This window comes from Macrobrachium rosenbergii, chromosome 56, assembly GCF_040412425.1.
Source record: "Macrobrachium rosenbergii isolate ZJJX-2024 chromosome 56, ASM4041242v1, whole genome shotgun sequence".
NCBI classification, from domain to species: Eukaryota; Metazoa; Arthropoda; class Malacostraca; order Decapoda; family Palaemonidae; genus Macrobrachium; species Macrobrachium rosenbergii.
This window is the reverse complement of record NC_089796.1, coordinates 5148213-5162500: the sequence shown is the minus strand read 5'-3', so window position 1 is coordinate 5162500 and position 14288 is coordinate 5148213. Positions and strand designations below refer to the sequence as shown.

The following is a 14288-nucleotide window of genomic DNA, read 5'->3' as shown; positions in this document are numbered from 1 at the left end:
CATCAATAAACAAAATTGTAAGGAGATAAACTAACTCCCATGCGTTATTTACATAAAGTCTCTTTGGACAAGATAATTGAATTTCTGAATCTCAACCCTTCAGAGTGTGGACTCACATTTTCACTCAAATTAGAATTTGCATCACAAACTGTATTATTATCATCTCTCTCTCTCTCTCTCTCTCTCTCTCTCTCTCTCTCTCTCTCTCTCTCTCTCTCTCTCTCTCTCTCCTCTTGCTTCTCTGGGGTAATATGAATAAATGAATGAAGAATACACTGAAGCACTGTCGTGGATCTTCTCGACTTGCTAATGGGCTCAAGTCTGACTTTAATACGACTACTTCATTCATAGAATCTTATGAATGGGAATTACTACTCTGCATCACCAATGGGTTCAGGCACCGGGAAGTGAATGGCTTCGTACAACAGTGAAGACACTTATTTCTCGAAGATAAAGTTCGTGGAGGTCTAGAAGGAAGTCTTGACATATTGCAGTCTAGAGTTTTGATTCGTTTTGATGCTTAGATGTCATTGCTTGCTTCGATGTCAGTCTGTCAGCGTTACGTGATAAAACGAGTAAAACTTGGGCCGAAGTTTCTTTGGCACGATCGAGTTTTCTGTACAGCTGCTACAGTGCATAATCAAGGCCACCCAAAATAGGTCTATCCTTCGGTGGTCTCGATATGATGCTGTGCGATCCGCGGCCTGTGATACCTTAACAACGGCCTGGTGGTGGCCTGTCCTGTATCGTTGCCAGATGTACGATTATGGCTAATTTGAACTTTAAATAAAATAAAAACTACTAAGGCCAGAGGGCTGCAATTTGGTATTTCGATGATTGGAGGGTGGATGATCAACATACGATTTTGCAGCCCTCTAGCCTCAGTAGTTTTTAAGATCTGATGGCGGACAGAAAAAGTACGAACAGAAAAAGTGCGGACGGACAAACAAAGCCGGCACAATAGTTTTCTTTTACGGAAAACTAAAATGGGTTGTAAAATATGGCAATTTTTGTAAGGACGGCAATTATAAACAATTATTCAAGGACAAACAAAGAACAAATACAAGAAAAACAAAAGAAATCTATTTAAATTAAAGCTTGAGAGGAATTCGTTAGGTGATGCGCAGAACAACACTGCTTTGTTATCTTCTTCTTCACAGCTTAATCTCTACCCGTGGTCGCTGTTTTTAACGAGCCCTCTCCAACGGCTCATCTCATAACTTGCTTTAGCAGATGGTTTACAAACGGTTACCCCTTCCTGACTCCAACCCTCCCTATTTATCCGGGCTTTGGAAAGTGTGGTAAAGTTGGCAATTGTCTTAGTAACCCGTTTGAATGTTTAGCTACGTTGTTTTCGTTAGTGAATGGTTGTTTTCTTTCTGTTGTTTGTGTTGACTTTTGACGTTCCCAGTATACCCTGCTTACTCTGTTGATGCTGTAATTCTTGGTTGCAGGATTTAAGCTGAATAAAGTCTTGAATATGCACTGAGGTTTTTATTACAGAAGGACAAAAAGCTTAATTATTGCTAAGAAATTATTGCTATAAACAACAGACTCGGGGACCAAGCCACTCCCCCAAGGCAGATTTTTCCTGCGCCTTTCGTATTTTTATGTAATACAAAATTCCGCAAGGTTTTGCGGACCAAATTATTCAAAATCATCTTGAATTTTCCTCGTCTTGAAATCTTTGTCCATCATTTTCAATCCTTCTCTCTCTCTCTCTCTCTCTCTCTCTCTCTCTCTCTCTCTCTCTCTCTCTCTCTCTCAGGAGCCAAGCCAGAGGAAACCCTCTCTCTCTCTCTCTCTCTCTCTCTCTCTCTCTCTCTCTCTCTCAGGAGCCAAGCCAGAGAAAAACCTCTTTCTCTCTCTCTCTCTCTCTCTCTCTCTCTCTCTCTCTCTCTCTCTCTCTCAGGAGCCAAGCCAGAGGAAAACCTTCCCCCCTCTCTCTCTCTCTCAGAAGCCAAGACAAAGGAAAACCCTGATCCCCTCCCCCTCTCTCTCTCTCTCTCTCTCTCTCTCTCTCTCTCTCTCTCTCTCTCTCTCTCTCTCTCAAGAGCCAAGCGAAAGGAGAACCTTGATTCCCTATATATATAGCATCTTCCGACCTTTATCTCTTCTCATTAAGAAGCATAGCATACTAGAAGAAGCTGAGCTTATTCCATCTGTAGAGGAAAATATAGAGCTATTAGGAAGAGAGAGAAAATAGAATAGATTCCAGAGAGATGACCTTCATTAAAAACCTATAATGACCAGACATCTGACGAGAAAAGTATTAAACAGGATTGTACTGACACCTGTGAAAATAATTCATTTCCAAAATGAAGCATGACGAATGAAGCCATTATTCCTGACCAGATGAATTTGACATAAATAAAAATAAAAATAAAATAGATACAAACGTAAACACGAAAATTAACCCTCCAGCACAGAGGAATTCTTCCAGCACCCGTAAATGATGTGGGGATTGGACGTGGGTGAGCGGGAGCCGTTACATAGGCAAATCCCGTCTGCTACCACTACTACTAGTGCTACGTTAATGCCTCGATAAATTAACTCAATTAGTCGCCCCTCAGAGCAACTCGCCCGCAGAGGATTGCCAGATGGTTCTAGCTGTCCAATTAGGGAAAGAAGATGGACACATTAGGAGGCGCTGGTCCTGAATTCCGATGCAAGGAAAAAGGAATTCACTTTTCGGTGCTACTTTAGGTTGTCATCTACGCGTCACCTCCTAGGTGCTAGTACTAAACATGGCGGAAGCTCAGTGGGACGCCATGTTTAGTTACTAACCTCTCGGGATCAAAGTATTATATACACCCATTTCTATATTGTGTGGTCGACAAATTATATTAATACTTTTCTTCGTTTTGTTTAGCAGGGCAAGTTAGATAAAGCACATTTATCAATATATGTTTATTACACTTGATAGACAGGCCACCCCAGCTTAGCACAGCTTGAATTTGGGATTTGGGTGATTCAAGGTGGATTATCTAATGTCGCATCGACAAAGGTCATTGGCACCGTCGAATCTGGGATGAGGCTAAATAATATCGACGTTCTCGACAGATAACATTAGAATGTAACGTCAGTACGCCTTTATTTAAACATTAAATGTGAATATTGCAAACAGCGTTCTTTTTCAGACATAAACATTAATCACTGATCTTTGATTAGAGCTCCAGAGAAATAAAAGTATCATAGAATAACATACGAAAACTTTAAAGAAAAAAAGATAAAAAGTGAGAGGGAGGGAAAGTTAAAAAGCTTTCTTTATATCTTCTTGTTAATGTCTGCATTTATGAGTGTCAACCGTCCCGTCACTGAAAATCGTTTCTGAGAGAGAGAGAGAGAGAGAGAGAGAGAGAGAGAGAGAGAGAGAGAGAGAGAGAGAGAGAGAGAGAGAGAACTGTCGTAGAAGAAGCGAAATGTTGGCAGATTGAGAGAAGAGGTGAATCACAGAATAAATAAAGCAAGATGAGTAGCAGACTATGTGTAAGAGATATTGGGATTAAGTTTTGGTTGCCAAGCTCGGATAAAATGATCTGAACAAACTCTCCTTTAGGGAAGTGAAGTGCGGATATGTATTCAAATGGAAAATAAATGGTAGAGACTGTAGAGATGAATTGCTGGCTTAGTAAATGTGGCTAAAGTAGAAGTGAAAGGCTGTGAAATGAGAGACATGCAGAACTAGCAAAAGTTTAGAGTGCAGGTGAAAGGATGAGTCAGTGTTTTGAGATGGTTCAATCCTGTGGAGAGAATGGAGTATGATAGGTTAGCGCGATGTTTGTAGGGGACTCGTTGAGCTACTTTTGAATCTACTGTGAAGGTGCACAAAGTGGCGAATGTTGTGGAAATGAGCCATATTTAAATCTAGTTATTTTTTCCCTATTGTAATCATAATCCCTATTTACAAATCTCCGCTGAACTTATTACTTCATACACATTACATGATCACGTCACTACTTTGTTTGCTTTTATGATCATTGTAAGGTATAATTAACCTACGTTAATTGATGTCTTTGTAGTTTGCTTAATTTTTATAGTAACTGACTCATTAGTTATCTGCAACCTCGTTACAAAATATATTCCCAGTTCAGTAATTTTTTCGTCAGTTAAGAATAATATTCCTTCATTGTTGCGTCATTATTCTACTGTAAAACTCCCAGCATTTTTTCGTTATTATTCTTCCGTTGAGGAATCAAACTCCCAGCATTTATCAAAGGGAATTTATAAAACTTAAAAATAAAACGAGTCCAGAATTCCAGGAGGATATAAGTACGAATAAATTCTTACAGAAAGCCATCGTCTAGTCTAGAGCGTCAGTATTCCTTGTAAATATTCAAACAAAATGACTGAACAATTATTCCTGTTTCCCTCGATGACATTGAGAAGCAGACTGACGACATGACAGATATATTTACAAAGAGAAAATAATAATTCTCTTACTGAAATCCGGACGGGAAGAACGGCATAATGAATAACAGATTGACAGTGAACGGAGAACGAGTAATGAATCACACGGAAGATGAGAAAAAGAGAAATTTGCGATGAACAAAAGGCAAAGCAACGAGAAGGAATACGACAAAGAACAGATTACACGTTCACATAGAGAAAATAATCATCCTATCACTTGTGTCTGGACGTTATGGAAGACATAGAGAATAGCAAATTGGCATTGAACGAAGGGATAGTAATTAATCAAGTGAAAAGTGAGAAAAGAGAAATTTGCGATGAATGAAATGCAAAACAACACAAGAAAATACATAAAACAGATATATGTACATAGAGAAAATAATTATTCTCTTTCTTGTATGTGAACGAGAAGAACGACATAATGAATAACAGATTGGCACTGAACGAAGGAATAGTGATAAATCACGTGGAAAGTGATAAAACGGAAATTTGCGAAAACCTGATAAACAAAAACAATTATCCCCTCACTGAAACCCGGACGCTACGGAAGACATAGAGAATGACAGATTAACATTGAACGAAGTAATAGTAATGAATCACAGGGAAAGTGATGAAGCGGAAATTTGCGAAAGCCTGATAAACAAAAACAAGACGATAAAATAACTTACATATAATGAGGAGCAATTTGAGTCGCCAGCAAAGCCCGAGCGAACCATTTATTGACCGGAGCGACGCTAGCTATGTCTGGACGAACCAATCTGAAAAGGAACGAAGGAATGTGAGAGCGAAAATAGAAGAAGAAGAAGAAGAAGAAGAAGAAGAAGACGAAGAAGGAGAAGAAGTCTTTACGAAAATAACCTTCCGAGCTTTAAAAGAATATTCTTTAATGAGACATTTCAAGTTTTAATGAAAGGGTTAGTGTATGTTTTTTTTTTTTAGTTTTCTGTAAAAGAAAACTTTTGTGCCGGCTTTGTCTGTCCGTCCGCACATTATTCTGTCAGCAATTTTTCTGTCCGCCCTCAGATCTTAAAACTACTGAGGCTAGAGGGCTGGAAATTGGTATGTTGATCATCCACCCTCCAATCATCAAACATACCAAATTGCAGCCCTCTAGCCTCAATAGTTTTTAATTCATATAAGGTTAAAGTTAGCCATAATCGTGCTTCTGGCAACGATATAGGCCAGGCCACCACCGGGCGGTGGTTAAAGTTTCATAGGCAGCGGCTCATACAACAATATACCGAGACCACCGAAAGATAGATCTATTTTCGGTGGCCTTGATTATACGCTGTACAGAAAACTCGATTGCACCGAAGAAACTTCGGCGCATTTTTTACCTATTTTTTATATATATTTATCGCGAACTTTGGAAAAATAGTTGACGTTATATCGTAATTAATGGAGATTTCAGCTTCAAGTTTGTAATTCATTCTTTGCTGGACGAGAACCTAACATAGATATCATGCTAAGAGTTTTTTTTTTTTTTTTTATTTCTTTTTATTTCTTTGGTGTACCTGATTCTTCTTGTGTTACATTAATATGACATTGTTGAAGCATTCAAACTTTGACGTACATCAAAAGAAAGTTTTAGCTGTCAGTAGATATTTTACTCGCTGTTAAATAGCTGAGGTATAATTGTAATGTATCGATCATATTTCACTACCACATTTCATGTATGTGTTTATATACATATATATCTACGGTATATATATATATACTGTATATATGTATATATATATGTATATACTGTATGTATATGTATATATGAATAAATAAATTATATACATATACATGTATATATACATACATATATATATATATATATATATATATATATATATATATATATATATATATATATATATATATATATATATAAAATAACACTTTTTCGACGTGTGAAAAATCTGGAAGACACTGTCAGCCGAATGCTTGCATCAAATATTTACTTTAAATCCTCAACCATTCCAGTACACTTAATAAACGCTTGCATTTTGTTTGTTTTTGTGATATATCCTCTCTATCAACTCGTTACTCTCTGTCCTTGCATACGACATAGAACAAGTAAAAAATGCACCGAAGTTTCTTCAGCGCAGTCGAGTTTTCTGCACAGCGTATAATCAGGGCCACCGAATATAGATCTATCTTTTGGTGGTCTCGGCATAATGCTGTATAAGCCGCGGCCCATGAAACATTCAGCCGGCCGTGGTGGCCTGTCCTATATCGTTGCCAGAAGCACGATTATGGCTAACTTTAGCCTTAAATAAAGTAAAAACTACTGAGGCTAGAGGGCTGCAATTTGGTATGTTCGATGATTGAAGGGTGGCTGATCAACATACCAATTTGCAGCCCTCTAGCCTCAGTAGTTTTCAAGATCAGAGGGCGGACAGAAAAAGTGCGGACAGAATGAAGTGCGGACGGACAGACAAAGCCGGCGCAATAGTTTTATTTTATAAAAAACTAAAAATCATTGGGGAACCATTTCACTTTCTTGAAACTAAGAATAACAATATCCTCTCAGTCAACACAGATGAAAATGGTATGTAACAAAACAAAATTTGAAAAAATATGGAAAGTTAATTACCGTAAACATCCCTCTTCCGTTACGCTCATAATTATTTTTTCAATATTTTCCAGATACTTTTAACACTACAGGAACTTCCTCTCCAGGATAATAACATTCACCTTCCGAGAATAACAATGTCCCTTCGATGACGGAAGTGAACTCATTATTACAAGTCATGATACTGCTTAATTTTCAAAGGTCGCAAGATTCAGGTCCCAATATCCTGTCCCCGTAAGAACTCTCCCTAATACAGTTCTCCTTGTACTTTGATAATTTACATGTTCACCTATTTATTTATTAATTTGTTAATTTATTTTTTCTTTTTGTTAATGAGTGATCTCTTCTTTCTGTATTTCCCATTATCGTCTGTTACTTCTTTCTAATGAACACCATATTCCTTGGAAGCTTGAGTTTCAAGTCAGTGGCCCCTGTGGTGGGCTTGTTCCATATGAATAGTATAGGAGTCATCCACTGAGTATAATAATAATAATTATGATTTATGAGAATTGGGCTAAAATGCCAAGCACTGGTGCACTTTCAGCCATTTATTGCTTTGGACAATGATTAGAGAGAGCTGGTGTGTTTGAGCAGCAATATTGAAGAAAGGGAGCAGGAACGGAGGTACAGTAAAAGGCTAAGGATTGGGTGCAGCTGCGGGCCGAAGGGACGCTGCAAATAACCTTGAGTAATGCCTACAATGCACCACGTGAGGTTACACTGACGGCTCTACCTCCTTACGGGGAAGAAACTTTCCATAACTATTTTTTGTATGTTTTGACAAACTGGATATCATTGCACAACTATTGTCAGCCTTGAGTTCATAACTTACTGTAAACATGAAAAGGCACTTTCAGTCGCAAGGAATAACTGAATAAATCCATAAATACATCGAAAATCGAGAAGACAGTTTTTTTTTTTTTTTTTTTTTTTTGGTAGCAAAGTTACAGTACACTATATCAAAGCTAGGCGCGTCTTCTGATCTAGACACGGTTAACAGATAAGAACGCTTTTCGTAAAAATGCGTTATTATCAGTTTGAGATAACCGCCATGTACCCTTTGTAATCCTGGGACTCTGAAATAGTTCCTAAGTTGAATTTAGCCTTAGAAAACTTATATCTGAATTAGGAAGGAGAAAATAAAGATTGCCTAGGCCTAAGGCTCCCTCAGAAACACTAATCGACTCTGGAAGGGGAATGTAGCCTTAGAAAACTTATGTCTGAACTGGGTAGAAGAAAATAAAAATTGCTCAGGCCTAAGACTCCTAAAGAAACACTGATCTATTTGGAAAGAGGAATGTAGCCTTATACAACCTATGTCTGAATATGGGAGAGGAAAATAAAGATTGCTTAGGCCTAAGATTCCTTAAGAAACACTGATCTATTTGGGAAGAAGAATGTAGCCTTAGACCTAAACTTATGTCTGAATTCGGGAGAAGAAAATAAAGCTTGCCTAGGTCTAAGACTCCTTGAGATATTCTGATCTATTCGGGAAGAGGAAAGTAGCCCTAGACAACTTATGTCTGAACTGGTAAAAAGAAAATAAAGATTTCCTAGGCCTAAGGCTCCTTAAGAAACACTAATCGACTCGGGAAAAAGAATGTAGCTTTAAACAACTTATGTCTGAATTCGGGAGAACAAAATAAAATTGCCTAGGCCTAAGGCTCTCACAGAAATTCTGATCGACTCGGGAGTCGGGGAGAGGAATGTAGCCTTAGACAACTTATATCTAAACTGGGTAGAAGAAAATAAAGATTGCCTAGGCCTAAGGCTCCTTCAGAAACACTGATCTATTCGGGAAGAGGAATGTAGCCTTAGACAACTCAAGTCTGAATTCGGGAGAAGAAAATAAAGATTGCCTAGGTCTAAGGCTCCGTAAGAAACACTAATCGACCGGGAAGGGGAATGTAGCCTTAAACAACTTATGTCTGAACTCGGGAGAAGAAAATGAAAATTGCTTAGGCCTAAAGCTCCTTCAGAAACACTTAGACAACTAAGTCTTACGTCTGAATTCGGGAGAAGAAAATAAAGAATGCATAGGTCTAAGGCTTCTTTCAGAAATTCAGGAAGAAGAATCAGACTTCGCGTTATCACTGGATCTTTGTTTCATTATCGTCCTTCGCCCATGAAAGATACCTGACAGGGATATCGTGTGCGATAACAGTTGAGTATTGCTGATATGGTTTTATTTCATTTTTTCAACGGCGGTTTGTCATTCTTTCAAGAATTCAAAGAATATTGTGGTTGGTATTTCCTGTTACGTTTACCCTACTATTTTATCTGATTTTGTTTCGTGGAATTCATGCTGATTTCTTTAACGATATTTGGGGTAATCTCTCTCTCTCTCTCTCTCGTTCCACTTTAAACTCAAGTGATAACAGTAACGCAACGGTTGGTTATTTTAGGCTAAGCTGGTTATGCCAGCAAAAGTCCTTCCCCCTAGGCTGGCAGGCCATAAGTGGTAAGGTTTGCTATATATACTATATATATATATATATATATATATATATATATATATATATATATATATATATATATATTTATATAATTTAGCTCCACGAACTCAGGTAAATTTATTTAATGATGAAATTTTCAAACACCGCTGTTTTCATGCTACACTCCGACTTACCGTTAGTCTCAGTCTTCTGGAATCGTTAGATATATGCCTAATTTGTCCTCTCCTCTCTGCTTATCTTTATTTACACTTTAATTTTTCAGTGCAAATCCTCCTTAAGTCTCGCTTTATGACCTGGCTTTCTTTTAAAGCAGCAATCTCATCAGAAATAAGCCAGAGTTCGTTGGAGTGATACAACAACTTAGTTCGATCAGTTAATCGAACAGGAATTAGGCTGAAGAAGAAGAAGAAGAAGAAGAAGGATTGAACTGAATTGAATTGAATATAGAATTTAGGCCAAAGGCCAAGCACTGGGACCTACGAGGTCATTCAGCGCTGAAACGGAAATTGACAGTAAAAGGTTTGAAAGGTGTGACAGAAGGAAAACCTCGCAGTTGCATTATGAATTAATTGTTAGGAGAGGGTGGAAAGTAAGATGGAAGAAAGAGAATATGAAAGAAGGTGTAGTAAAAGGAACGAAAGGGGTTGCAGCTAAGGGTCGAAGGCACGCTGCAAAGAACCTTTAGTAATGCCTACAGTGCATAGAAGGAGGAGGAGAATGAGAAGGAAAAAAAAAGAATTTTCAGCTCATGGTCATAGTCTCATCGGCCTACTGATATACATCAACATTTAATTCATTCAGTATATCTATACAAGTAAGGTGTTCCTTTCTCCATGAACACCGTTCACAAAAGCCAATCGTAAGATCGAGGTCACTCGAGATTAATGTCCCCACAACAAATTGCCCAGAAGTACGCTTCCCTAATCTCCAAAATAAAAGTGTCGAACGAACTAATTGCGCGAGTTTGCGAGTTGTACCAAGGTATTTGGTTTTCATTGCAGTTTAATGGTAGACTTGCACGCATGCTTCGAACGCAGCAGAGAAAAGCAAGCTGTTTAATATTATTTTTCATTTATGGAAATACAAATATTTTTGTAGCGTTTTCTCCGTAATTTTAAAAAGTATTATTGCGAAAACCCTTCAACACACACACACATACGATATTTAAGGTAACACGCATTTTCCCAAGTTAATGAATATATTTTTGTTGATTCATTTTGTTGTAGGCGTTCGCTGAGAATCTTATTGAAATAAAAAAATAAATAAGATAAAGGAATTCGGCGATTTCATGGTGAGACCAGATGTGTAAAATTAAAATGTTGTTTGTGGATTAGAAAACACAAATTATCCTAAGACTTATGCACAAATAAATTAATTAATTTAATTAATTATTATTATTATTATTATTATTATTATTATTATTATTATTATTATTATTATTATTATTATTATTATTATTATTATTATTCAGAATATGAACCCTAGTCATATGGAACAAGCTCATAGGGGCCACCGGCTTGAAATTCAAGCTTCCAAAGAAACATGGAAATGATAATAACTTTCTGTACTCAGTGGGACTTTAATATATCAAAATAAAACCAGTGTAATATATTAACATGTCCATCTCATCTCTTTATTCATTCTTAACAATATTCTTTGTTTTTCTTTTCGTGTTTACATTGGTATTAAGTTTTGTGGATGTTTCTTAGTCTTCCATGCTTGATAAGAACTTTTACGAATTATCTGTTCTGGTGAGTCAGACTTTTCACTTTATCTGCAACGGTTTGCTTGTCACCTACACTGACGCTGTTATACGTTTATCTAATGTCACCACAGTCATTATCACATCTCCGAATGCCTCAGAAGCCTTTGGGAACAAAGAGCACCAGATAAATCACTTGGGGTAGGTAGGAAAAAAGAAAAAGATTGGTGTTACGTCATTGATCAAAAGAATGACATTCAAACCAAAGATAGAAAACGGACATTTGTCAGAATTCACCGCTGGCTTCGATAGAACCAAAAGTGTTGTGGTTTATACCAAATTTGCTAGCATATGTTATTTACTACTCATTGCCGTTCCTTCAGGGGTTGCCTTTTGTTGGTTCAAGCATTCACAGCATTACAGCACCGGCTGTTAGGCCCAAGATCGATTGACGGGCTGGGGAGGGGTCGGTGTGTGTGATTGCATGATAATCAAACACTAAGTAATGTTTCAGCATAAATTGACTTCGTTACATCACAGACTGATGTGACTACTTGTTATAGACAGTATCTCAGCTACTTCCTGTCAGTAACTCATAAATAGCTCATAAATCACAAATTTAAGTTTTTTTTTTTTGTGAAATCGCCATTCAAGCAAGCATATGTCAGAAAAAGATAAGATTTTCAAAAAAAAAAAAAAGATTGCATGGGAAAAAGCACACAGCTTCAGTGGGAACTGATTATACACATACGCAGAAAACCTGAGCTCTTACAAGCATTGTAGGGTTCCATTTTCAGTAGCTTTTACAGCTATTTTGTATTTTTGTATTTTGAATAGCACCTCTAAATGAAAGGCTTAGTTTACCTCGATCTTGAAATAACTGTAAAAACTGTCTTTTAAATAAAGAAAAATCTCATTTTAATCTGACCTCGAGTTCCTTAACAATGAGTTAGTCTTCAACTTCTTACAAATGAGTTACAGAAGTAACTTGGTTTTAAAAGTGGCCATAGCCCAAGCATCTTTCCCTGGCGTACCTCGTGACGTCACCATCAATTACTGAGTTACAGAAATAACTTGGTTTTAAAAGTGGCCACAGCCCAAGCATCTTTCCCTGACGTACCTCATGACGTCACCATCAATTACACCTGTGTCTATAAACACTAGGACCCACGAGTAGGTCCTGGTAAACACTTACTGTTCGTACGCGTAAAAATTGATGGCGATATGCGGGAGGATGAGGAAAACCAAACTGAGCCCGCACCACCACGAGTCTTCACGGCTGCAGAATCCAACGGTCACCGCAACATCCGTCACCTGGTCAGCCACGTACATGATCATGTACCACGTGATCGGCAGGAAGATGGTCAGCATCCTCCAAGCCATGACCATCTCGAACGCCTCGACGTCAGAGAACCGGAACAAGAAGGCCTCTCGCGTCTGCGTGGACGCCTCGAAGCCCAGAGACCTAGACTCAACCACCACGTACTCGGAGGTGGACGGCTTGTGGCGCGGTTCCAGAAGAGCAGGAGGAGGAGGAGGGGGAGTGAGGCCTTTGAAATCACTGGCGACGGGGGCGCTCTCCTGAGGCGATCTCGTTTTGATGATCTTCCAGGAGCTAAGCGTCGCAACGGGCTCCTCCGTCTGCGTCCCCTTGCTCTTCCTAAGACCCCTCTCCTCCTCTGAGTCGCTGCAGCTGCAGTTGCATTCCATGGCCAGACATTCTTGGGCGTGCGTCCATGCCCTCAGGACTTTTGCGGGCGTGCTGTCCTCTCCTGTCCACTGTATGGGCGTCCCCACAGACGCAGACTTCCTGTGAATGCGGTGTTTCCTCTGGATCCTCTGCATTTCCACGGGCGTCGGGCCCTTCTTCCCTCCAGAGGCGAAAGGATCCCACCTCTTGGTGCCCGGTTCGAGAGGTCCATACCCATACGGGACGGTGGACCCCGGCGTCTCGTCCGATACGAATGCTGGGTTCACTATTCCAGCATCAGCCATGTTTACACAGAAAACTTCATGTCCTCACTGATTATATTTAATCCTTAAGGATTTCACATTTTACGGATATGTTGAATACAAGCCTTGTGTCATTAAGTCGATCAGCACATCATGTTAGTTATGTTAAATTCACATTAAATTCACATCAATTAAGAATAACGCCTGGGTGGGATTTTCGTTCAAGTTACCGCAACATCTCGATGCTTAAAGAAGTAAACTCCACATCAACGGGAGAACATCACATCAAGTAGTACCACATCACGAAATCACTCTTTCTCACTCTCTCCCTCTCCTCTTTCTCTCTTTTTCTCTCTACAGCCGAAAATCGACGAATTCTAAAGAAAGCTCTCCATACCCTAGACGCAAAATTTACCGCTAAAGGGGTACACTGTTGACACTCTTTGCTTGGAGAACACCCTTTCATCACAGTGGCACCGCCGTCTTGTTTTTGGTCGTGTCCCGGCCCTTAGCCCACCCCCACCCCCGACACCGCACCACCACCACCACCACCGCCACAAAATCTTATCGCCAGTAATGGTGGAGAGATAAGATGCAGCTTACATGAATGTGGCTCTGATAAGATACTCTATCTTGCCGGGTTTGTTGCTGCTACCAAGACTGAGTTTCTGCTGGCGCTGATACGAGGCTTTTCAAGGTGTTTTAGTATTGCATGGTGCCTTCATTTCTCTCTCTCTCTCTCTCTCTCTCTCTCTCTCTCTCTCTCTCTCTCTCTCTCTCTCTCAAATAATCGTCGATGGGTCTCGTGCGTTTGAATCGTTTCAAGGTGTTTCACCGTACATGGCGCCTTCATCTCTCTCTCTCTCTCTCTCTCTCTCTCTCTCTCTCTCTCTCTCTCTCTCTCTCTCTCTCAAATAAGCGTCGATGGGTCTAATGCGTCTAATTATTACAAAGTGTTTTACTATTACATGGCGCCTTTAGTTTTTCCTCTCTCTCTCTCTCTCTCTCTCTCTCTCTCTCTCTCTCTCTCTCTCCCAAAGATAAAAGTCGATGGGTCTCGTGCGTTTTAATTTTCATGCACAGGATTGTAAAACGAGTATGTGTGTACATATAACAAAATCAAAATATATCCTTTTAGTTTTCTGTAAAAGAAAACTATTGTGCCGGTTTTGTATGTCCATCCGAACTTTATTCTGTCCGCCCT

General features: G+C 39.1%; 1 protein-coding gene across 1 annotated transcript in view; it reads right to left on the bottom strand.

Moving 5' to 3' along the window:
* The window catches only part of LOC136836578 (uncharacterized), a 34217-nt gene extending 20641 nt beyond the window's left edge, over nt 1-13576 (bottom strand). Inside the window, exons 1-2 of the mRNA XM_067101037.1 lie at nt 12327-13576; nt 5079-5168 (exon numbers count right to left, since the gene is read on the bottom strand). Coding sequence (XP_066957138.1) covers nt 5079-5168; nt 12327-13126 — 890 coding nt within the window. The 5' untranslated portion in view covers nt 13127-13576. The remainder of the gene's footprint in view (nt 1-5078; nt 5169-12326) is intronic.
* Nucleotides 13577-14288: the final 712 nt, after the last annotated feature.